Source organism: Anomaloglossus baeobatrachus, chromosome 2 (genome assembly GCF_048569485.1).
Source record: "Anomaloglossus baeobatrachus isolate aAnoBae1 chromosome 2, aAnoBae1.hap1, whole genome shotgun sequence".
NCBI classification, from domain to species: domain Eukaryota; kingdom Metazoa; phylum Chordata; class Amphibia; order Anura; family Aromobatidae; genus Anomaloglossus; species Anomaloglossus baeobatrachus.
Genome location: NC_134354.1, coordinates 269,634,358 through 269,659,260, shown reverse-complemented (window position 1 = coordinate 269,659,260; position 24,903 = coordinate 269,634,358). Strand labels below are relative to the sequence as shown.

Sequence of the window (24,903 nt, the reverse complement as noted above, 5' to 3'; positions counted from 1 at the left end):
CTTAGGCCTCTTTCACACATACGTGCCTCCGGTGCGTGTTTTGTCAGTTTCCGCACGTACCGGAGACATGTACACACGTAGACCTAGGTATTCCAATGGATTTGGATACACGTATGTATTTACGCACGGAGCCTGTGTCCGTTCCGTACATACGTGTGTCCATGTGTTTCTCATGGCAACATGTCCGTTTTCTCTCCGGCATCACGGGTGTCACATGGAACGCAAACGGGTCACACGTAACACAAACGGACCACACGGATGTGTTCTGTGTAACACACCGGAGAAAAGACATGTGTCTGCGAGAAAAAAAACTTCTCCAGCCCTGCAGACTCTGCCGCTGCTGTCACTTGCTGCCAACCATCCCTCATTGTGCTAATTGAATATTCACTTCACTGTGGCCGGAAGCTGCAGCAGAGGGGAGTCGGCAGGACCGGAGACCGTAGATCAGCACCACGGACAGCGACGCCAGGGACAGGTGAGTACTGTAGAAAGTTCTCGTTCTCCATGTGTTATCACGGATAACACACGGAGAACACACGAAGGCAATAAACACGGCTCACAGAGGGCAAAATGCACCTTTGACACATCCAGAGCTTGCACACCTTCTCTCAAAAGCGCACCTCACCACCTGCGCACGTGATCCCATCCCAACCCACCTCCTCCCCAACCTCACCACTATCCTAATTCCAGCCTTAACCCATCTCTTCAACCTGTCTTTAACAACTGGTACCTTCCCTTCTGCCTTTAAACATGCAACAGTCACACCCATCCTAAAAAAACCTTCCCTCGACCCAACCTCTGCTGCCAGCTATCGCCCCATATCGTTACTCCCATTCGCCTCAAAACTCCTGGAACAGCACGTCCATGCTGAAATTTCCTCCCACCTCTCCTCTAACTCTCACTTTGACAACCTACAGTCCGGCTTCCGTCCACATCATTCCAGTGAAACTGCCCTGACAAAAATCACAAATGACTTACTTACTGCCAAAGCTAACAACCACTTCTCTATACTCCTACTTCTAGACCTATCCTCAGCTTTTGACACTGTTGACCACTCCCTCCTACTACAGATCCTCTCTTCCCTTGGTGTCAGAGACCTTGCCCTCTCTTGGATCTCTTCATACCTCTCCAACCGCACTTTTAGTGTCTCCCACTCCCACACAACCTCTTCATCCCGTCCTCTCTCTGTTGGTGTCCCTCAAGGCTCTGTCCTGGGACCATTACTTTTTTCTATCTATACATTTGGCCTGGGACAACTCATAAAGTCCCATGGCTTCCAGTACAGCTATACGCCGATGACACTCAGATCTACCTCTCTGGCCCAGATGTCACATCTCTGCTGTCCAGAATCCCAGAGTGCCTATCTGCTATATCTTCCTTCTTCTCCTCTCGCTTCCTAAAGCTCAATGTGGCCAAAACTGAACTGATCATCTTTCCTCCATCTCACCTACACTCTCTACCTGATCTATCTATTACAATAAATAACATCACGCTCTCCCCAGCACCCAAAGTTCTTTGCCTCGGAGTGACCTTTGACTCTGCCTTGTCCTTCATACCACACATTCAATCCCTCACCACCTCCTGTCGTCTTCAACTCAAAAATATTTCCAGAATCCGTCCCTTCATCAATTCTCAATCTACAAAAATGCTAGTGCATGCTCTCATAATCTCCCGCCTCGACTACTGCAACATCCCCCTATGTGGTCTCCCTGCTAACACGCTCGCCCCTCTCCAGTCCATCCTTAATGCTGCTGCCCGACTGATCCACCTCTCGCCTCACTACCACCCCACTTCTCCTCTCTGCATGTCCCTTCACTGGCTCCCAATCTTCCATCGTATCCAATTCAAACTACTAATACTGACTTACAAAGCCATCCACAAATTGTCTCCTTCATATATCTCTGAACTAATCTCTCGCTACACTCCAAAACGTAATCTCTGGTCCTACCAAGATCTCCTTCTCTCCTCCTCTCTCATTCGCTCCTCATGCAACCGACTCCAAGACTTCTCCCGAGAATCCCCAGTCTTCTGGAACTCACTGCGTCAACACGTCAGATTATCTACTACACTTGCAAACTTCAAACGGAACCTAAAGACTCATCTGTTCAGAAATGCCTATAACCTTCAATGACCTCACTGCTTCACCACCGTGCGGAGCTGCCGCCCCACCACCGTGTGGAGCTGCCGCCTCATCTACACCCCACCTACTGTCTCCTCCCCATAATCCTATAGAATGTAAGCCCGCAAGGGTAGGGTCCTCTTCCCTCTGTACTAGTCTGTCTACTGTAACTTGTATATGTATTTTGTATGTAACCCCCTTCTCATGTACAGCACCATGGAACTAATGGTGCTTTATAAATAAATAATAATAATAATCCGTGAAAAACGTGCGTTGTTTTTCACGAACGTGTGAAAGAGGCCTTATTGTGAGTGGATCATTGGTAACACAGGGAAGCAAATCAAGTACATATTGCTATTACTGAGTGAAGAAGGCATTTAAATGGTTAACAGCAGCAATCAAAGAGGGTTGCAGTTGCTGTTGTACAAGAATATGCCTGCTGTATAACACAGATGGCATCTTTTCCACATGTTGAGCACTCAGCTGCTGAACTTGCGCCATACACTCCCACCCATCTTGCACCAAATGTAGACCTTGGAAACCATCATTTCAAAGTATATATCTTCTCAAACAGCTAAAAGAATGGAGCTGGTCTTGGACTCTGACTGGCTCTGACAGATGACAGGCTTTTTTAATCATAGCATTGCATTTGACAATACTGAGACACTTTACTCTACATTAAATGTAATTCCACAACCCTGGAGCCATACCTAGAAGAATATAATGTTCACATTAAAAGCATAGAAGGTAAAGATGCCACACAAGATCAGATTGTAACTGTGGGCTGCGTTCTATCAAGTAATCATCAAATTATACAGACCTTTATTCTTCAGAGAAAACAATCATACGCTATTATATTATCCAAAATACCTGTAATAAAGAAAATCTCTTTATTATAGAGAATTGCTGTGAAGGTTTCAAACATAGAATATATTGACTATAATATTGCTCCTATGTACAAGAATGTAACTACTATAATACTGTCCCAACTGTGCAAAAATGTAACCACTGTGGTGCTGATAATAACTACCATGATACTGCATCCTTCGTACAAGTATATTATTACTATAATACTGCCCTCATATAGTTTTAAAAATTAATCTGGTTTGTGTCACCATTTTCAGAGACACTTAACTTTTTATACTGCTATCTGTATACGAGAATATAAATACTATATGGCCTCCTACATTCAAGAATACTACTATAATACCAGTCCAACGTGTAATATAGGCTTACACTAATACTGCTCTCAAGGTACAAGAATCTAATATTATACTGCCTCCTACATACAAGAATATTACTACAAGAATATTTCCACTATAATACTATCCTCTACATGCATATAACTAGTACAAAACTGTCTTATACTGTATGTACAAGGATATTACTGCTATAAAACTACTCCAATGTGCAAGAATATACCTACTGAATACTGCTCTCTATATATAGGAACCTAATTATCATTCTACTGCCTCCTGCATACAAAATATTAGAAGTATAATACTGCCTCAATGTTAAAAAATATAACTACTATAATACTGCCATCTACATGCAAGCATATAACTACTACAATAATATCTCCTATGTACAAGAAGACTAGGGATGATCGAATATTTTGATTTTTCGGTTTCGTGAATATTTTCCAAATACCTCACCGCTATTCGACTATTCACGAATGTTTGATGCGCAGTGTAAGTCTATGGGAAACCCGAATAACAACTATTCGGGCTTCCCATAGACTTACATTGCGCATCGAATAGTCGAATAGCGGCGAGGTATTCGGAAAATATTTGCGAAGCCGAATAATCGAAGTATTCAATCATGCCTAATAACCACTATAAAACCACTTCAATGTGCAAGATAAATCTGCTCTAATACTGCTCTCTATATAAACAAGAATGTAACTTTTATAATACTGCCTCCTGCATGGAAGAATGTTATTACTATAATACTGCCTGTATGTTCTAGAATATAACAACATTACTGCCTCCAATGCACAAGAATATGACCACTATAATACTGTCCTCTATGAGCAACAATATAAGTACTATAATACTGCCTCCGAAGCACAACACTGTGTGTAATTTATTCTCAGTATAACTACAGCTGTTTTGTGAAGGGCTTTTAACTTGCACAACCCAGTTAATATAGTACCCTAATATAATATAGGGTTAAATTGCAAGAGTTGAAGATTAATACAATTTTTAATTAGATTATGTCCCAAAATAAATCAATGCACAACACAAAGAAGGGAAATGTTACACTTACATATGGGACCAGGCCTCGCACCTTCTATCACTCTGTTGCAAGCTGAGCAGTCTTGGTCATATGTCTGCATTACACGTAATATTGTTTGTCTTTGATTCTTGTGATGAAAAGTTCATGACATTTACTTTTACCAAGAAAATCAAGTTAAGTCATGACATTCCTTTAGTTTCAAGCAGAGAGATTGCAAAGTGTGTTATAGCAGACTGTAACATTGTGTTCAGGTTCACTGTTCTAGGTCGTATATGAAACAATAAGAGAATCTGTCACTGACCAAAAGATACATAATATGTTTCTTTCTTTCTTTCTTTCTTTCTTTCTTTCTTTCTTTCTTTCTTTCTTTCTTTCTTTCTTTCTTTCTTTCTTTGTTTCTTTCTTTCTTCCTATCTTTCTTTCTTTCTTTCTTTCTTTCTTTCTTCCTTCCTTTCTTTCTTTCTTTCTTCTTTCTTTCTTTCTTTCTTTCTCCATCTAGCTGCGCACTAATCACTGATTTTAACCCCTTCAGCCCCCGGGCACTTTCCGTTTTTGCGTTTTTGTTTTTTGCTCCCCTTGTTCCGAGAGGCGTAACTTTTTTATTTTTCCATCAATCTTGCCATATGAGGGCTTGTTTTTTGCGTGACGAGTTGTACTTTTAAATGAAACCATAAGTTTTACCATATAGTGTACTGGAAAATGGCAAAAAAATTCCAAGTGCGGAAAAATTGCAAAAAAAGTGGGATTGTACAATAGTTTTTGGGATATTTTATTCACCGTGTTCACTATATGGTAAAACTGATGTCTGGGTATGATGCCTCAGGTCGGTGCGAGTTTATAGACGCCAAACATGTATAGGTTTACTTGTATCTAAGGGGTTAAAAAAAATTCACAAGCTTGTCCAAAAAACGTGGCGCACGTTTTGCGCCATTTTCTAAAACCCGTAGCGTTCTCATTTTTCAGGATCTGAGGCTCAGTGATGGCTTATTTTTTGCGTCTCGACCTGATGTTCTTAACGATACCATTTTTGCGCAGATGCTACGTTTTGATCGCCTGTTATTGCATTTTGCGCAAAATTTGCGGCGACCAAAAAACGTAATTTTGGCGTTTGGAATTTTTTTGCCGCTACGCCGTTTACTGATCAGATTCATTGATTTTATATTTTGATAGATCGGGCATTTTTGAACGTGGAGATACCAAATATGTGTGTATTTTTTATTTTTTTAACCCTTTAATTTTCAATGGGGTGAAAGGGGGGTGATTTGAACTTTTAGGTTTTTTTATTTTTTTTTAATTTTTTAAAACTTTTCTTTTTACTTTTTTTTTTTATTTTACTAGTCCCCCTAGGGGGCTATTGCGATCAGCAATCCGATCGCTTTGCACTATCTGCAGATCTCAGCTACAGAGCTGAGAACTGCAGATTTGCTGCTTCACTTTCAATGCCGGCTGTATTCCGGCATTGAGAGGAAGTGACTCATGTTAGCCACAGGCGTCATCACATGACCCTGTGCTACCATGGCAACCGCCGAAAGTCACGTGATCATGTCACGTGACTTCCGGCGGGGCGGGGTAAGTCACTGTCATGGCGGCGCCCATATACATATCGCTGCCAAGACTTTGGCAGCGAAATGTAAGGGGTTAATGGCCGCGGGTGGAAGCGATTCCACCCGCGGCTAGCAGGCACACATATCAGCTGTTGATAACAGCTGATATGTGCGCGTCTCGCCGCCGCCGACCGGCGGCAGGGGGCGGGGCTTACCGGCACACGATCCATGACGTATCTAGTACGTCATGGGTCGTTAAGGGGTTAAATGACTCATAAGAAATAGTTGACAGTTCTTGACATCTCAGAGGAAAAAAAATTGAGCTGGTACATGCAGGGGTGGGATTCAAATTTTTACCAACAGGTTCTCTGGAAACCCCGCCCATTTGAAAACCACACCCATTCTGTTAGCCACACCTATTTTCACACAATTTCCTCAACCAAAAAATACACGTAATTTAAAATAAAATCTCTTTCCCCTTCTTCCCTCCTATACCTTCACTCTCCTGTCCAGCACCAGTTGTTCCAGTTACTGTAACTCTTATTGTATTAAACTTTTTTTGTACAATTTTTAAAAATTATTACTATAGGAGCCCTGCTAAAATTGAAACGGGCGATCTTCCCCATACAGATCTCATCCCATGTGGCTGCTTTTCCAGTGCAGATCCCATCCCATGTGGCTCCTTTCCCCCTACAGATCCCCTCCCATGTGGCCTCTTTCCCCTGCAGATCCCATCCCATGTGGTCTCTTTCCCTTTCAGATCCCATCCCATTATGGCCTTTTTTCCCTGCAGATCCCATCCCATTATGGCCACTTTCCCCTACAGATCTCATCTCATTATGGCCTCTTTCCCCTGCAGATCCTATCTCATTATGGCCTCTTTCCCCTGCAGATCCCATCCCATTATGGCCTCTTTCCCCTGCACATCCCATCCCATTATGGCCTCTTTCGCCTGCAGATCCCATCCCATTATGGCCTCTTTCGCCTGCAGATCCCATCCCATTATAGCCTCTTTCCCCAGCAGATCTCATCCCATGTGCTCCTTTTTCACTGCAGATCCTGTCCCATATGGCTCCTTTTCTCATATAGTTCCCATCTTATGCAGCCTCCTCTCCCATGCAGATCTCGTCTCTTATGGCTCCTTTTCCCATATAGTTCCCATCTTATGCCGCCTCCCCTGCCATGCAGATCTCGTCCCATGTGGCTCCTTTTCCCATATACTGTAGTTCCCATCTTATGTGCCCTCCTCTCCCCTGCAGATCTTGTCCCATGTATCTTCTTTTCCCATATAGTTCCCATCTTATGCGGCTCCTCTCCCCTGCAAATCTCGTCCCATGTGCATCCTTTTACCATATAGTTCCCATCTGATGCGGCTCCTCTCCCCTGCAGATTCTTGTCTCTCTTCATCTTTGGCTCACTGAGCGCTTACCTGCTCCAAGCACTGGAAGCCTCTGCTCTCTTTTCTGTCCTCCTCAGTAGCACTCTGCAGGCATGCTGACGATGGCAGGCAGCAGCAGGATGATCAACCTCACCACGCTGCCATGACCTCTGCAGTGTCAGCGCGTCGCTGCACGCCAGGTCAGGGAGCAGACAGGCTCCAACCAAGAAGTGCGCCGCATACGGAGTCTTAAAGACACTAACACAAGTGAATACAGAGAACCGGATCACCGGAGCCGTTTCTTGCTGGTTCGGGGAACTAGCTGCTATTTTAACAACCGGTTCTCCCGAACTGGACCGAACCGGCTGAATCCCACCCCTTGGTGCATGTGTCAGTTGGCCATGTATGTAATACTATTGGTGATTGTTTTATTTTATCAATAGTCGTCAGTGATAACTGGCTTCCAGATATCAGGAAAATATTATTGCTGTAAAAAAAATCATGTAAATTCTGTTTTTTGTAATTACGGTACTACATTTTAATTATTGAAACAAGACTTAAAGGGGTTGTCTCAAGATCTTAAATGGCTAAAATTGCACATTGATTGTAAAAATAACCACCTTTGCAATATACTTTTTATAAAACATCCTCTCCATTCTCAAAAACAGAGGGATTTATACTTTAAGAGTATACAGCTCGCTGTCTAAGTTTCTGACCACCCTACAATCTGAGAGTGGCTGATTGCTCTACGGTCTGAACCATCGACTCTGAAGCTAGGCTAGTCACTGGATCAGACCAACCTCAGTCCCCTCCATGGGATTGGACTGTGTTTGGGCCAGCAGCATGACCATTGATGATGGTTTGAACTGTCAACCATAATGAGCATACCACCCCCTGCAAAGCTAAATCTGGGGGTCTGGAGATCAGAACATCACTTTAAGGCTGGCGTCTCACGTGCATATGTTCTCTCATGCAAGAGAATCAGCCCGATTATGCTAATGACACTCGACCTAAACTCTGATGAGAGTAGATGAGAAGAACTTAATTTCTTCATCTTCTCTATTGTCTGTGTCATCATCAATTGGACCTCACTCTGATGTTTTGTTGCCACCTATATAATTGAATGGGTGCACGCCACTGCTAATCAGGAGTACGATTGGAGCCAATGCTGTCCGATAAAACATCGGAGAGCGCTCGTCTAATGGTTACGTGTTCTGTTATCTAGACTGCCAATGATCAGTCCTAATCTGTGTTTGAACTCAGCAGCATTCACTCAATCATTCAATTTGCCTTCAGGACCCACACAGGGGAAAGTAAACATTACAATGTTCTCATTCAACTGACCTGAATGTCCATGTAATGCAGTAATGTACTTGGTCCTTTATAATAAAAGGTAATCTTTGGAAATGAATGACTAATTGTGGCGGGGTCCTTCTCCCATATCACACAATCAACAGAGCGAGAGATGGCGGTACAATCCAAAGAGCATTTATTCCAAGCAAATCAAACATAACCATAACATAATCCACAAAACAGAGGGTAAAATTAGTCCAGTAACACAAATATATTCCGGTAAACGATAAATATCCAGGTCTCTCTGAGAAGCCAGTTTCTCACAGAGGATCAATCCTTCTCTCTTCAAGTTCTCAAACAGACTGCCTCATCCCCCTAGGTAAGCAAAGAAGTTAAGTTGATTATATGCCTACTTCCCCCCACATCTAGGGATAAACACTACCTACAGACAATACAATGTACACACAAACAATACAAATAATGGACAGTGAACCACGCCTAAACATTAACTCAAACAAAATGGTACATAACCCACAATATCACACCATCACACTAATAAACGAGGAGTTCTGAATAGAGAGCCCCAATCTCATACCTTGGAATTGCTTAATAGGGTTGTCAATTATTTGGACAACCTGTTTTTAAATTCAGTGTTCCACAGAACAAAATAACAATAACTCTCACCCCCACGCTTCCAAGGCTTCGCATGTACAGTGCTCCTATGGCACCACTGCTGGTGGTGAGTATATGTTATCTTTCATTTTGTCCTGGAGAATACATTATTTAAGAAGCAGGGTTCTAACTCCTCTTGGAATCTGAATTTTGTTATTTGTATATTCTCATATTGTCTGTACAAGTCCCCTCTGAATTGTAAAGCGCTGCGGAATATGTTGGCGCTATATAAATAAAAAATATTATTATTATAAAATAGGGATTGCTGAGTATCTTTTTTTTATGCTATCTTATGTATATGGCTGGCTTGCTAGATGACATTTATGCAGGGGGACTACAAGAAGGAAAAAAAACCACATGGCTATTCAAACAGCCATATAGAGTAATATGTGATTCATGGCACTGGCGTGTAAGAGGGTGGATAGAAGAAGATGTATAGATTCAGTGCCCCACAGCATTTGTGCACCAACATTTCCATCTGGTGGAGGACCAGAATCACCTGGAACCAATCTATCAGGATTGTGTTTTCTTGAAGGAAGAGTTAGGAGGAGATGCTGAGTCAGGTCACCGCTGTGTCATAGTTAACAAATATAAAAAACTGGGCTGGCAGCGGGAAGATAGAGTTGACGCCAAGAACATCTGGGGAACAGACGTGTGCACAGCAGAGTAGACCTGTGTCATCTGCAAGGGAATCATCTAGAAGTGCACTGAGCCCAGAGGAACACGAAGCCTGCATAGCATGCCAAAACAACCTAATGACTGCATACCACTATTACAGGAGCCCAGTGACCGAATATAATCACTATAGGAACTCGATTGGCCAAATACCATCACCAGAATAACCTGAAGACCACATACTATCACCAGAGGAACCCAAAGACCAAATTTCATCATTGGAGGAACCCGAATGACTGAATATTATCACCAGAGAAACCTGAAGGCCGCCTACTATCACCATAGGAACCCACAACCGAATATCGTCGCCAGAGGAACCCGATGACTGTCGCCAGAAGAGGATTTATCTACGTAGTCAAGCACCAAAGATTGGACATTGAGAACCAGAAACTGAGCAATGGACATTTGTTCTGGAGCAGAATCTAAGTGAGCCAGACTGTTGCTTTCAACCTTGCATATGGTACCAAGAGAGAATAGTTTATTAATAGAGTTAAGTGTTTGTGTAGTGCATTACAATGCAACTGTGCCACATCTAATGAGCCACTGATAGAAATGTGTCTCTGGAAGCTTAGGTTTTCTTGTTTAGTGCATATTTTGTCCCTAGTAGAGCGACTTTCACAATCAGCTCAAGGCCAACTCCCTGTTCCCGACTAATAAAAACCTGTTAAAGTCAACACTATGTCATTCTTATTGTGTGTTGCATTCTTCGCGCTTGTGTTACAGGTGTAGCGAGACAGTAGAAAGCTCTTGTACAAAAACAATATATGGGCACTTTATAGTCCAATAGCTCATTAAAATGCATTAATTCACCTGCTTTGAATGTAAAAATGGGCCTCCTTCCCTCTTCAGCCACAGTGCGGCCACATAAGTTGCAGCAATGATATGTCTGTGAAAAACTGTGTAATGGCCCCTCTAAAGGCAGCTATTTCTGAACATATTCAGGATATTTGCAGGTGATGGAAATGATCTGTGTGAAAACTTCTTTTTGTTAATTATTTTTAACACAGGGAAATATAAAGTTACATTTTCTGCATTTAGTTATCATCTATTTAAATTATTTTCAGAGTTAATATAGCCTTCAGGAATAACCTATGGTTCATTTTCCAGGCAGTGGTTTGAACGATGGCTTATGGCACTCAGTTACCGTCAATGCAAGAAGACATCGCATCTCATTGACACTGGATAATGGAGCAACTTTATCCATCCATTCCACTCTCCCAGTACAGATCTCCACAGGGCACCAGTATTACTTTGGAGGTGAGATGTTTGGCTATGATAGGAGTAAATCTTGCCTGGTAAGACTCTATTTTGTGCCTTCTTCCACAGTTTCCTCTTTGCAATCTAAAATAAGAACCTGACTGCTTTACTCTCTTCTTATCAGTAATACTTTCTTTTACTTTTGTGCTCAGTCTTTGGATATATATGCAGCATCAGAATTTTTAATATAATATACTGTATATATATATATATATATATATATATATGCATGTATACAAGTGCTTCTCAATAAGTTAGAATATCATCAAAAAGTTAATTTATTTCAGTGATGCAATACAAAAAGAGAAACGATGGCGAGCGTGATAGCACCCACCCCTATCGTTGTGCCGCATTGTGAAGATTGCTGCCGTAGCGAACATTATCGCCACGGCAGCGTCACACGTACTTACCTGCCCTGCGACGTTGCTGTGACCGGCGAACCGCCTGCTTTCTAAGGGGGCGGTTCGCTCAGCATCACAGCGATATCACGAAGCGGCCGCCGAATCAAAGCGGAGGGGCGGAGATGAGCGGGACGAACATCTCGCCCACCTCCTTCCTTCCTCATTGCTGGCGTGTGGCAGGTAAGGAGAGGTTCCTCGTTCCTGCGGCGTCACACGTAGCGATGTGTGCTGCCACAGGGACGAGGAACAACTTCGCCCCAGCGACAGCAGCGATAATTGGGAGGGGACCCCCATGTCAACGAGGAGCGATTTTGGACGTTGTTGCAACGATACAAAATCGCTCCTAGGAGTCACACACAACGAGATCGTTACAGCGGCCGGATGTGCGTCACAAAATCCGTCACCCCAACGAGGTCGCTGTAGCAATCTCGTAGTGTGTAAAGCCCGCTTAAGTCATTATCTCAGAAAATTAGAATAATTACCACAAAACACCTACAAAGGCTTCCTAAGTGTTTAAAATGGTCCCTTAGTCTGGTTCAGAAGGCTACACAATCATGGAGAAGACTGCTGACTAGACAGATGTCCAGAAGGCAGTCATTTCCACACTCTGCATGGAGGGTAAGCCACAAAAGGTCATTGCTAAAGAATCTGGCTGTTCACAGAGTGCTGTATCTAAGCATAGTAATGTACAGTTGAGTGGAAGGAAAAAATGTGGTAGAAAAAGTTGTACAAGCAACCGGAATAACCACAGCCTTGGTAGGTTTGTTATGAAAATGCCATTGAAAAATTTGGGGGGGGATTCACAAGGAGTGGACTGCTGCTGAAGTCAGCGCTTCAAGAGCCACTACACATAGATGTATCCAGGACATGGGCTACAACTGTCACATTCATTGTGTCAAGCCACTCATGACCAATAGACAATGCTAGAAGCATCTTACCTGGGCCAAAGAGAAAAAAAACTGGACTGTTGCTCCGTAGTCCAAGGTGTTGTTTTCAGATGAAAGTAAATTTTGCAAATCCTTTGGAAATCAAGGTCCCAGAGTCTGGATGAAGTGTGGAGAGGCACACAATCCAAGCTGCTTGAGTTCTAGTGTGAAGTTTCCACAATCAGTGATGGTTTGGGGAGCCATGTCATCTGCTGGTGTAGATACACAGTGTTTTATCAAAACCAAAGTCAGTGCAACCGTCTACCAGGAAATTTTAGAGCACTTCATGCTTCCCTCTGCCGACAAGCTTTTTGGAGATGGAAATTTCATTTTCCAGCAGGACTTGCCACCTGTCCACAGTACCAATGTACCAATACCTGGTTTAACAACCACAGTATCACTGTGCTTGATTGGCCAGCAAACTCACCTGACCTAAACCCCATTGAGAATCTATGGTGTATTGTCAAGAGGAAGATGAGAGACACCAGACCCAACAATTCAGACAAGCTGAAGGCTGCTATCAAAGCAACCTGGGCTGCCATAACACATCAGCAGTGCCACAGGCTGATTGCCTCCATGCCACATCAGATTGATACAGTAATTCATGCAAATGGAACCCCGACCAAGTATTGGGTGCATTTACTGTACATACTTTTCAGTAGGCCAACATTTCTGAGTTTAAAATAATAACATTTGGGTTTTCATTGGCTGTAAGCCATAATCATCAAGATTAACAGAAATAAACACTTGAAATAGATCACTCTGTAATGACTCTATATAATATACTAGCTGTAGTACCCAGCATTGCCTGGGATAGTAACTATCTCTCTGTCTCTCTCCTAGTCTCTGTCTGTCTCTTTCTGGCTCTGTGTGTCTGTCTCTGTCTATCTGTCTCTGTGTGCCTGTCTCACTGTCTCTTTCCCTGTCTGTGTGTCTGTCTCTCTGTTTCTTTTCCTGTCTTTCTCTGTCTTTCTTTGTGTGTTTGTCTCTCTGTCTGTCTCTTTCCCTTTCTGTCTCTGTTTGTATCTGTGTGTCTGTCTCTCTGTCTCTATCCAAGTCTGTCTCTGTCTTTATCCATATCTGTCTCTGACTGTCTCTGTCTATCTCTCAGTCTGTCTCTCTGTCTGTCTCTCTTTATCTCTGTGCGTCTGTTTCTCTCTATGTCTGTGTCTGTCTTTCTCTTTCCCTGTCTGTCTCTCTCCCCATCTGTCTGCATCTCTTTCCCTGTCTCTTTCCCTATCTCTGTCTCTTTTCCTGTCTCTTTCCTTGTCTCTGTCTCTTTCCATGTCCCTGTCTCTTTCCCTGTCCCTGTCTCTTTCCCTGTCTCCGTCTCTTTCCCTGTCTCTATCTCTTTCCCTGTCTCTTTCCCTGTCTGTCTGTCTCTTTCCCTGTCTGTCTCTTTCCCTGTCTGTCTATTTCCCTGTCTGTATGTGCCTGTTTGTCTGCGTCTGTCTGCCTTCGTCTGTCTCTTTCTCTGTCTGTCTCTTTCCCTGTCTGTATGTGCCTGTTTGTCTGTGTCTGTCTGCCTTTGTCTGTCTCTTTCCCTGTCTGTCTCTCTCTCTCTGTCTCTTTCCCTGTCTTTCTCTCTCTATCCGTCTCTCCACAGATATCATAATACCTCACACATAAGCTTCTTATATTATGAATGTCCTTTGTTGCCTATAGCAACCAATCACAGCTCCTATTAATGACCTGTAGCTCCCAGCTCCATTGACTTTAATGGAGGCACGTTTTTTTGGAGAGTAAAGGGTACTTTACATGCTGTGATATCGGTATCAATATCGCTAGCGAGCTTAACCGCCCCCGTCAGTTGTGCGACACAGGCAAATCGTTGCCCGTGGCGCACAACATCGCTTAAACCCATCACATGGACTTACCTTCCCTGCGACGTCTCTCTGGCCGGCAAACCGCCTCCTTTCTAAGGGGGCGGTTTGTGCGGTGTCACAGCGACATCACACGGCAGCCGTCCAATAGAAGCGGAGGGGCAGAGATGAGCGGGCGGAAGACCCAACCACTAGTGATGAGCGAGCATGCTTGTTACTACTCGGTACTCGCACGAGTATCACTGTACTCGGTCTACTCGGCGGGGACTGAGTAATCTCGCGATACTCGTGCTCTACTCGTGGTCTTCATTTCTGCATGTTGGCGCTCTTTTGAGAGCCAGCCCTCATGCAGGGATTGGCTGGCAGACCACTGCAATGCCACAGCCCTGTTAGTTGTGGAATTGCAGTGATTGGCCGGCCTGCACAGCGTGACCGAGCCTTTATACCGGCCGGCGCGCTGTGCTCTGCTCACAGCTATCCAGACAGTCAGTGCAGGGAGAGTGTCGCTGCTTCAGGGAAAGGTTTGCGGCCCTTTATAGCTATTTCCGTAGCAGGGCTGCAAACAGTGTGACCAAAAGTCCTTCTCAGGACTATTCTAGTTGTATACAGGCAGGCAGGGTATAGCCAGGTCGGAGTACAGTAGCAGAGTCCTTCTCAGGACTATTGTTGCTATATACAGGCAGGGTATAGCCAGGTTGGAATACAGGCTAGTGACCAGAAGAGTCCTTGTCAGGACTATTGTAGCAGTATACAGGCAGGCAGGCAGGCAGGGTATATAGCCATTCCTAGTGGTGACCGTATACCAGCCTTCATCATATCTGGGGCTGGTGTACACAGTCTAAAACAGTCCAGATAGTGTCAGACTTCTCAGTAATTGTCGCTCCAAAAAACCTGTTAGGTTCTTATTGCGTCCGTGCTTGCATTTAAAAACCGCACGTGTGTGCCTGTCGGTGGCAGCGTACAGGTGCACGTTTTTCACAAACTATTATATAACGCACAAGTCTAGTGAATAATACACGTCAGTCAGCAGTGGCTGATAGTGTCAGACTTCTCAGTAATTGTCGCTCCTAAAAACCTGTTAGGTTCTTATTGCGTCCGTGCTTGCATTTAAAAACCGCACGTGTGTGCCTGTCGGTGGCAGCGTACAGGTGCACTTGTGTGCATTTTTCACAAACTATTATATAACGCACAAGTCTAGTGAATAATACACGTCAGTCAGCAGTGGCTGATAGTGTCAGACTTCTCAGTAATTGTCGCTCCTAAAAACCTGTTAGGTTCTTATTGCGTCCGTGCTTGCATTTAAAAACCGCACGTGTGTGCCTGTCGGTGGCAGCGTACAGGTGCACGTTTTTCACAAACTATTATATAACGCACAAGTGTAGTGTATAATACACGTCAGTCAGCAGTGGCTGATAGTGTCAGACTTCTCAGTAATTGTCGCTCCTAAAAACCTGTTAGGTTCTTATTGCGTCCGTGCTTGCTTTTAAAAACCGCATGTGTGTGCCTGTCGGTGGCAGCGTCAGGCTCCATATTGTCCCTGGATAGAGATGTGCATGAGGGCCTCAAAACATTGTTCCCATTGCAAAGGAGCGGGTCTCCTGTCGTTGTAATGCCCATTCTGAAAGAATGGGCGAAAAAATTTACCACTGGGGGTATACCTGAAACAAAGGCCTAACTCTTGTAACGGTCAGCATGATGGCGCATGAGGAGAAGGAGGAGCAGTCCAGCGATTAGCCAAAGTCCAGAAGTGTCTTACCATGGGTGAGTGGAGGTACATGGCAAAATCCCGTTACAAACTTTAAATTCCGCTGTCATTTGCTGGTGGTGTGGTGAAGTCTGGCCCAATCCAACCCTTGTTCATCTTGATTAGAGTCAGCCTGTCAGCATTTACAGTTGACAGGCAGGTGCGTTTATCTGTAATGATTCCACCTGCGGCACTAAAAACACGCTCTGACAAAACGCTAGCGGCAGGGCAGGCCAGGACTTCCAAGGCGTAGAGAGCCAATTCATGCCACGTGTCCAGCTTGGATACCCATTAATTGTAAGGCACAGAGGAATGTCAGAGTACAGTTGTTTGATCTGCAAGGTACTCCTTGAGCATCTGGGCAAACTTAGGATTTCTTGTGGCACTACCCCGCACCTCAGGGGCTGTGGTATGTGAGGGGCTGAGAAAACTGTCCCACATCTTAAAGACTGTTCCCCTACCTCTGGCGGATTGGACTTGTGCCCCTCTCGGCTGTACGCCTTGGTTGTCCACTGATTCCTGACCTATGCCGCTATCGTTTTGTGAGGGGAATGCTTTGCCTACTTCCGTGACTATGGCCTTCTGGAACTGCTGCATTTTGCCTGACCTCTCCGCCTCGGGAATAAGAGACATAAAGTTCTCCTTTTAGCGTGGGTCTAACAGTGTTACCAACCAGTAATGATTGTCGGCCAAGATGTTCTTAACGCGAGGGTCACGAGACAGGCAGCTTACCATAAAGTCAGCCATGTGTGCCAGACTCTTAACAGCCATCACTTCAGTATCCTGACCAACACGATGACTGAACATGCTGTCCTCCTCCTCCTCCTCCTCATCATTATCTACCCTGTCCTCTGGCCAGCCACGCTGAACCGAGGATATGACTGCATGTCATATCCTCAATTTGGCCAGAGAGTTGCTCCATGTCTTCATCCTCCTCCTCGTCATAGTCCTCCACTGCACGTTGTGATGAGACGAGGCTGGGCTGTGTGTTATCACCCACACCCACTACTGTTTCTTGCTCAAACTCATCGCGCTCCGCCTGCAATGCATCATGGTTGTTTTTTGAGCAGAGACCATTTTAGAAGGCAGAGAAGCGGTATGGTGACGCTAATAATGTCGTCATCGCCGCTCACCATCTTGGTGGAGTCCTCAAAGTTTTGGCGGATGGTACATAGGTCGGACATCCATCTCCACTCCTCAGGTGTTATGTGTGGAGTTTGACCCATTTCCCTACGGCTTAGGTGATGCAGGTACTCAACAACTGCCCTCTTCTGCTCACATATCCTGACCAACATGTGCAGAGTTGAATTCCAACGCGTGGGGACATCATACACCAGTCTGTGAGCCGGAAGATGCAAATGGCGCTGAAAGCCAGCAAGGCCGGCTGAAGCAGTAGGTGACTTTCGAAAATGTGCAGACAGGCGGCGAACTTTTACCAGCAGATCAGACAGCTCTGGGTATGACTTTAGAAACCGCTGAACCACGAGGTTGAGCACATGGGCCACGCATGGAACATGTGTCAGCTGGCCTCGCCTCAAAGCCGCCACCAGGTTCCGGCCATTGTCACACACGACCTTTCCTGGCTTTAGGTTCAGAGGTGTGAGCCAGTGATCTGCCTGCTGTTTCAGAGCTGTCCACTCCACACCTCTTCTGCATTGTGGGGTTTGTCACCTATGCAGATTAGCTTCAGCACAGCCTGTTGCCGCTTCGCCGAGGCAGTGCTGCAGTGCTTCTGTGTCGCCCTGGACAAGCCAGGGGCCACAGAGCACAACACTTACACACCCCACACTCCCTGCAGGCATATCATAGTCAAAACACAAAATCCTTGTTGCCTTCCCCAGGGGCTGTTGTCCACACCAGGGGGTGGAGCCAGGCGGTTGGTCTCCACCCACCAAGGAGGAGGGAAAAAACAGGCAGTGAGAGTTAAGCTAAGGAAGTTGAAGGAGGAAAGTAGTAGAGAGGAGAAAAGTGACAGCAAAGAGCCTGAAGTTGGTCCGGGTGTGTGGCCCGGACAGGACAGCAAGGTTGGCAGGATGTGGTGACCGTCTGCAGTGGAGGCCGATTGGAGTCTGCCGTAAGGACCATGGACGGGTGGTGACCCGGCCGTACCGAACCGGTATACAAAGAGAAGCCAGCACCATTGGCAAGGGCCTTTCGGATCCCGGCAAGGCTTGGTGTCGCCGTGAATTTGCCAAATCCGTTAGTGAAGGGGACCTCAGGGTTTCCAAACAGCCAAGTCACGATAGAAGGCAACCGTCCAACCGTGAAGGGGAGACACCGCCACCGCCAAGGGCAACCGTCTCCCAGGGCCAGCGCCTGTGGGCAAAAGGGGCTCCTCCGGCCCATATCCAGGTCGGGGAGCGGGTTACCGGTGGGAAACCATCACTACCAACACTGAACTTAGGTGCAGGGAGAGACAGTCATCACTAACCTGCAGGGAGGAACAACCGCAGCCGTCCGAGGGACCCGTCCATCCAGCCACTTGTTTTACCGTGAACTGTGTCATCATCATTGGGCTGAGTGAGTACCTCCGTGCCGTGCGGCACAGCGCTGCCCCTGCGACCTTGCACCTCATCAGGCCCTGCAACCCGCCTGTCATCCATCTCTACCCCATCACCGGGCCCTGGGACAACCAACCCCCTTACCCACGGCGTGGAGAAATAACAACAAAGCTGCTCCCTGTCACAGGCTCCCGGGATCCCCGTCCAGAGCAGCGGTGGTGTCCACACAATCACCACAACCGTGGATGGCGTCACGGACAATATCCCCAAAACCCAAACGACCCCTTTTCACTCACGGGCGATGAGCGCCGCTCGAGTCCCCGGGATCCGGCTATCGCTCGAGCCACCGAGCAGCAGCAGCCGTAGAGCAGCGGCAGCCGGACCCAAGCAGTGGGAGAGCGCAGCGTCCCCTCCTCCGCCCGCAACACTTCCAGCTTGGGACTGGTGTGTAGGGTAAAGTGGATGAGGATGCGCAGGAGGAGGAGGAGGCTGAGGAGCATGACATTCCGGAGCTGTAGAGTGTGGGTGAAACCCTGACTGAGGTAGGGCCTGCAAAACTTGGTGTGTGAAGGACGTGTTCCGTCCCTCGCTCAGACTGGGTCCCAGCTTCCACAATATTAACCCAGTGTGACGTCAACGAGATGTAGCGGCCTTGCCCACATGCACTTGTCCACGTGTCTGTGGTTAGGTGGACTTTGGCTGAAACAGCGTTGTTCAGGGCACGTGTGATGTTTTGTGACACGTGGTTAGCAATGCGGGGACGGCACACCGGGAGAAATAGTGGCGGCTGGGGACCGAGTAATGTGGGACAGCTGCCACCATCAGGTCGCGGAATGCTTCTGTCTCAACCAGCCTAAAAGGCAACATTTCCAGCGCAAGCAGTCACGAAATGTTAGCATTTAGAAGTGTGGCATGTGGGTCGTTGGCAGTGTATTTGCGCCTGCGTTCAAAGGTTTGCTGAATGGATAACTGAACGCTGCGCTGGGACAAGGACGTGCTTGATGATGGTGTTATTTCTGCGTGGGCAACTGCAGGTGCAGGGCCGGAGGAGGCTTGTTCTCAGGCAGCATGGACAGGGGATTGGCTCGCATGCACAACAAGCGAAGACGAAGCAGTGACATCAGCAAGCACTGCTCCTCGACTCTGTTGTACATCCCACAAAGTCGGGTGCTTTGCTGACATGTGCCTGATCATGCTGGTGGTGGTCAGGCTGCTAGATTTGGTACCCCTGCTGATGCTGGCACGGCAGGTGTTGCAAATGGCCTTTTTAGAATCATCTGGAGCCAACTTAAAAAACTGCCAGACTCGGGAAAACCTAACATTTGTACAGGCACCTTGTGTCGTGTTGTTCCGGGGAACAGTTGCCTGACGTCTGCCTGGGGTCACCACCCTGCTTCTTACTGCCTGTTGGGATGCTACGCCTCCCTCCCCCTGTGCACTGCTGTCCTCGCTCTGCATATCCTCCTGCCAGGTTGGGTCAGTTACTGGATCATCCACCACGTCGTCTTCCTCTTCCGCACCCTGCTCCTCCTCCTGACTTCCTGACAATTGTGTCTCATCATCGTCCACCCCTTGTTGAGACACGTTGCCAACTTCGTGAGAACGTGGCTGCTCAAATATTTGGGCATCTGTACATACAATCTCGTCATGGCCCACTTCAACAGGAGCTGGCGAGAGGCCAGAATGTGGGAATGGAAACGTGAACGAACAGCTCTTCCGAGTGTCCAAGTGTGGGATCAGTAATGTCCGTGGACGTGTACTCGGCCTGGTGGTAGGAAGGAGGATCAGGTTTTGAAATGTGCGGTGCAGTATCACGGCTACTGACACTTGACCGTGTGGAAGACAGAGTGTTTGTGGTGGTGCCAATCTGACTGGAAGCATTATCCGCTATCCAACTAACAACCTGTTGACACTGGTCTTGGTTCAAGAGCGGTGTACTGCTGCGGTCCCCAAGAATTTGGGACAGGACGTGCGAGCGACTAGATGTGGCCCTCTGTTGTGGCGAAATTAGAGCTTGCCCACGACCTCGGCCTCTGCCTGCACCACCATCACGTCCACTTCCTTGTTCCTTGCCAACGCCCTTGCGCATTTTGCAATGCTGTGCTGATGTGTATTCACTAGACTTGTGCGTTATATCCAAGTTTTTGCAAAACGCACACAAGTGCAGCGGAAAGCTGCCACCAACAGGCACACACGTGCGGTTTTTAAATGCAAGCACGGAGGCACTAAGAACCTAACAGGTCTCTATCCAGGGACAACGTGGAGCCTCCCAATTTTTGGCTGCCCTGCCTAAGGGCTATACTATAATACACCCACTTCCTTACAATGGGCACTTCAAGTTTACAGGCCCTCATGCACGTCTCTACCCAGGGACAACGTGGAGCCTCCCAATTTTTGGCTGCCCTGCCAAAGGGCTATACTATAATACACCCACTTCCTTACAATGGGCACTTCAAGTTTACAGGCCCTCATGCACGTCTCTACACAGGGACAACGTGGAGCCTCCCAATTTTTGGCTGCCCTGCCAAAGGGCTATACTATAATACACCCACTTCCTTACAATGGGCACTTCAAGTTTACAGGCCCTCATGCACGTCTCTATCCAGGGACAATGTGGAGCCTATCAATTTTTGGCTGCCCTGCCAAAGGGCTATACTATAATACACCCACTTCCTTACAATGGGCACTTCAAGTTTACAGGCCCTCATGCACGTCTCTACCCAGGGACAACGTGGAGCCTCCCAATTTTTGGCTGCCCTGCCAAAGGGCTATACTATAATACACCCACTTCCTTACAATGGGCACTTCAAGTTTACAGGCCCTCATGCACGTCTCTACCCAGGGACAACGTGGAGCCTCCCAATTTTTGGCTGCCCTGCCAAAGGGCTATACTATAATACACCCACTTCCTTACAATGGGCACTTCAAGTTTACAGGCCCTCATGCACGTCTCTACCCAGGGACAACGTGGAGCCTCCCAATTTTTGGCTGCCCTGCCAAAGGGCTATACTATAATACACCCACTTCCTTACAATGGGCACTTCAAGTTTACAGGCCCTCATGCACGTCTCTATCCAGAGACAATGTGGAGCCTCTCAATTTTTGGCTGCCCTGCCAAAGGGCTATACTATAATACACCCACTTCCTTACAATGGGCACTTCAAGTTTACAGGCCCTCATGCACGTCTCTATCCAGAGACAATGTGGAGCCTCCCAATTTTTGGCTGCCCTGCCAAAGGGCTATACTATAATACACCCACTTCCTTACAATGGGCACTTCAGGTTTACAGGCCCTCATGCACGTCTCTATGCAGGGGCATTGGTGAACCTCACAATTTTGGACTGCCCTGGCAAAGGAAAATACTACAAAGACTCACTTCCTCAAAATGGGCACATTAGACTCAAGAGGCCTTCATGTACGTCTCTTCTCAGGGACATCGGAGTGCCACACAATGTTTTCACGTAAAATCTTTCATGTATTAATCTCAAAAAGTAACATACACCAGCTCTATCTCACTATTGGGTATGTGCCCTTAACATTTCTGCCATGAAAAATCATTTTGGGGTCATTTTGGAAGGTTTTCTGGTGAGTCCGTAAAAATGGCGTGAAACGCGGACAAAATTGTTCACAGCTGTGACTTTTGAGTGATAAATGCTTCAAGGGGTCTTCCCCATGCTGTTGCCATGTCATTTGAGCACTCTTCTGAGACTTTTGTGCCATTTTTAGGGTTTCTCCATGCTGCCGGGGGGTCATTTCACAAAAATACTCGGGTCTCCCATAGGATAACATTGGGCTCGTTGCTCGGCCCGAGTACACGAGTATCTTGGGAGGCTCGGCCCGAGCTTCGAGCACCCGAGCTTTTTAGTACTCGCTCATCACTACCAACCACCTTCTTCCTTCCTTCCTTTTCCGGTGGACGCAGGTAGGAAATGTTCATCGTTCCTGCGGTGCCACACGTAGCGATGTGTGGTGCCGCAGGAACGACGAACAACATCGTACCTGCAGTAGCAACGATATTATGAAAAGGAGCGACGTGTCAACGATCAACGATTTTTGCCATTTTTGCACATCACATGCGCTGCTCCGCCCCCGCACATTACACCCACGGCTCCGCTTCATATTCCTGCACAGCAGAGTCCTGCATACACAGAGCGGAGTCCCCTGGTGCAGCAGCTTCTGATCATGTGACTGATCACATAACGGTGATATCACACAGGTCCTGTGAGCACTGTGATCACTAGCTTGTAAACTTAGCTCTATTATTGGATCTATGTAGCAAGCTTGGTTCTTTAAGCTTAGTTCTGTTACCAAAGCTATGTAGTAAGCTTAGTTCTGTTCCTCTATTTATATAGTAAGCTTGTTTCTCCTATTGGATCTACATTATATATTAAGCTTAGTTCTTAGTTCTAACATTGAATTTACAGTATGTTGTCTGTTAGTTCTGTTATTGGATCCATAAACAAAGCATTATGCTGTTTCTGTATCTATGTAGTAAACATGGCTATGTTATCTGATCTTTTTTGGAATGTTTTTTTCTGTTCCTGTGTCTGTGTACTAAACTTGGTTCTGTTCCTGTATCTATGTAGTAAGTGTAAGATCTTTGGCGATATGATTCTATACAGAGGATAAACATGGGCTGCCATGAATGCAATGGGTTTTGCTCGACCAACTTAAAAATTGTTAGACAGCCCCTGTCTTTACGTGATTTTCACTTTAACTGTCTTCAATGTCTGGTCTTAAATTTGTATCCCATGAAAATCAAATAAACTAATAAATAAATGAGAACCAAATCTCACTGACATTTAATAATCAATGCTTAACAGAAGTGATGATAAGAAGCTCATGCAGACACTGAGAATGCTAGGAAAGTTGTGCTTTTCACCATCTGCCATGTTGATTTCTTTCTTTCATAACCTGAGAATTTTATGACAAAGCTTATGAAATAAAGGAGGCATGGAGAATATTGAGTCCTCAGGGTCATCCATCAATAGTGCTCATAAAATATAAATGTATTATCCAAAATGTGATTAGATGCTGAGTCTGTCTCTCACTGAACAGGTTGTCCGGATCCGCTGGCAGATTCCTTCTGTACAAATCCCATTTCTTCATTCCAAGGATGTATGAGGCTCATATTTATTGATAATCAGCCCAAGGACCTCATCTCAGTGCAGCGCGGAGCCCTGGGGAACTTCACTGAATTGCAGATCGATATGTGCGGCATTAAGGACAGGTAATTCCCATTCCTATTCTTTACAATATATATGAATCCACAAAAAGGGAAAATATGCATACAGAAGATTTCAACTCTGTGTATCCGGGCAGCAGCTCAGAAGAAGATGACAATGTTTATTAAAATATTGCCATTAGAAGTAGAATAGATATATGATTGACCTTCTGTTATCATCTTATTTTCCACTTTTCTCTGTATCGCCTTTCTGCTCTACGCTCATCTTTAGTCTCCATATCTTTTTCTGTTCCCCCTCTGTTTTTCCTTATCTTATTTTCTTGTTTCATCCTCTTTTTGGTTTTCTTTCCTATCTATCCTTTTTATTCTTCTTTCATCCTCTGTTTATCCTGATTTTTTCTTCTCTTTTATTAGCCTTTTTCTTTGCACTGTTTTCTTTTCTTTTCCATCTTTCCTCTTCCTTTTCTATTCTTTTCCTTTGTCCGCTACTCCTAACTCTTTTTCTTCTTTTTCTTTCATTTACATTTCCTTTTATTTTAATATTTACCGTTATTCACGTTTCTTCCTCCTCCACCTTTTTTCTTTTTTTATACTCCTTTCACTGTATACTCTTCCTCTATTTCTTTTTACTTTCCTTTGACCTTTTCCTTTTCCTTCATGTTTCACCTTATTTTTTGGTTTTACCTTTCTCTTCTCTTTAGCTTGTTATCTCTTTTAAATTTTTCTTTACTATTTACTTTCATACTATTTCATTTTTCACTCTTTTTTTATTTCTTTTCTGCCTATCCTTTTTCTTAATACATTTTTATTGGAGTTGTGGAAACAGCATATCTCAGCAGCGCTTGGCTGTTTCTGTAACCAGGTCACATGGCCGGGGCCTGGATTCCCATCAAGTTTTTTTGCCTATTCTCTACATTATCTCGCTTTTATTAATGTGGAAATGTAATCTGTCATAAATAGATTATTAGAATCATGCCAGGTCACATTGACACGTGCAGTTTATAGTCTATTAAGAATAATAGAATTGTATTCTGGTTATTTTGCGTGGTGCAGTCCTTTATGCATGCGGTAAGCTAGAATTGTATTTTCATAATGACCAGTGATTGGGTTATGGTGAGATCTATTCATAAAGCATAATTGTATTAT

The 24,903-nt window shown here is 45.4% G+C and overlaps 1 protein-coding gene across 1 annotated transcript in view; it reads left to right on the top strand.

The window, feature by feature from the left end:
• The window catches only part of LOC142289690 (contactin-associated protein-like 5), a 766,069-nt gene that overhangs the window by 161,561 nt on the left and 579,605 nt on the right, over positions 1 to 24,903 (top strand). The window contains exons 8-9 of the mRNA XM_075333618.1: positions 11,027 to 11,176; positions 23,631 to 23,802. Coding sequence (XP_075189733.1) covers positions 11,027 to 11,176; positions 23,631 to 23,802 — 322 coding nt within the window. The remainder of the gene's footprint in view (positions 1 to 11,026; positions 11,177 to 23,630; positions 23,803 to 24,903) is intronic.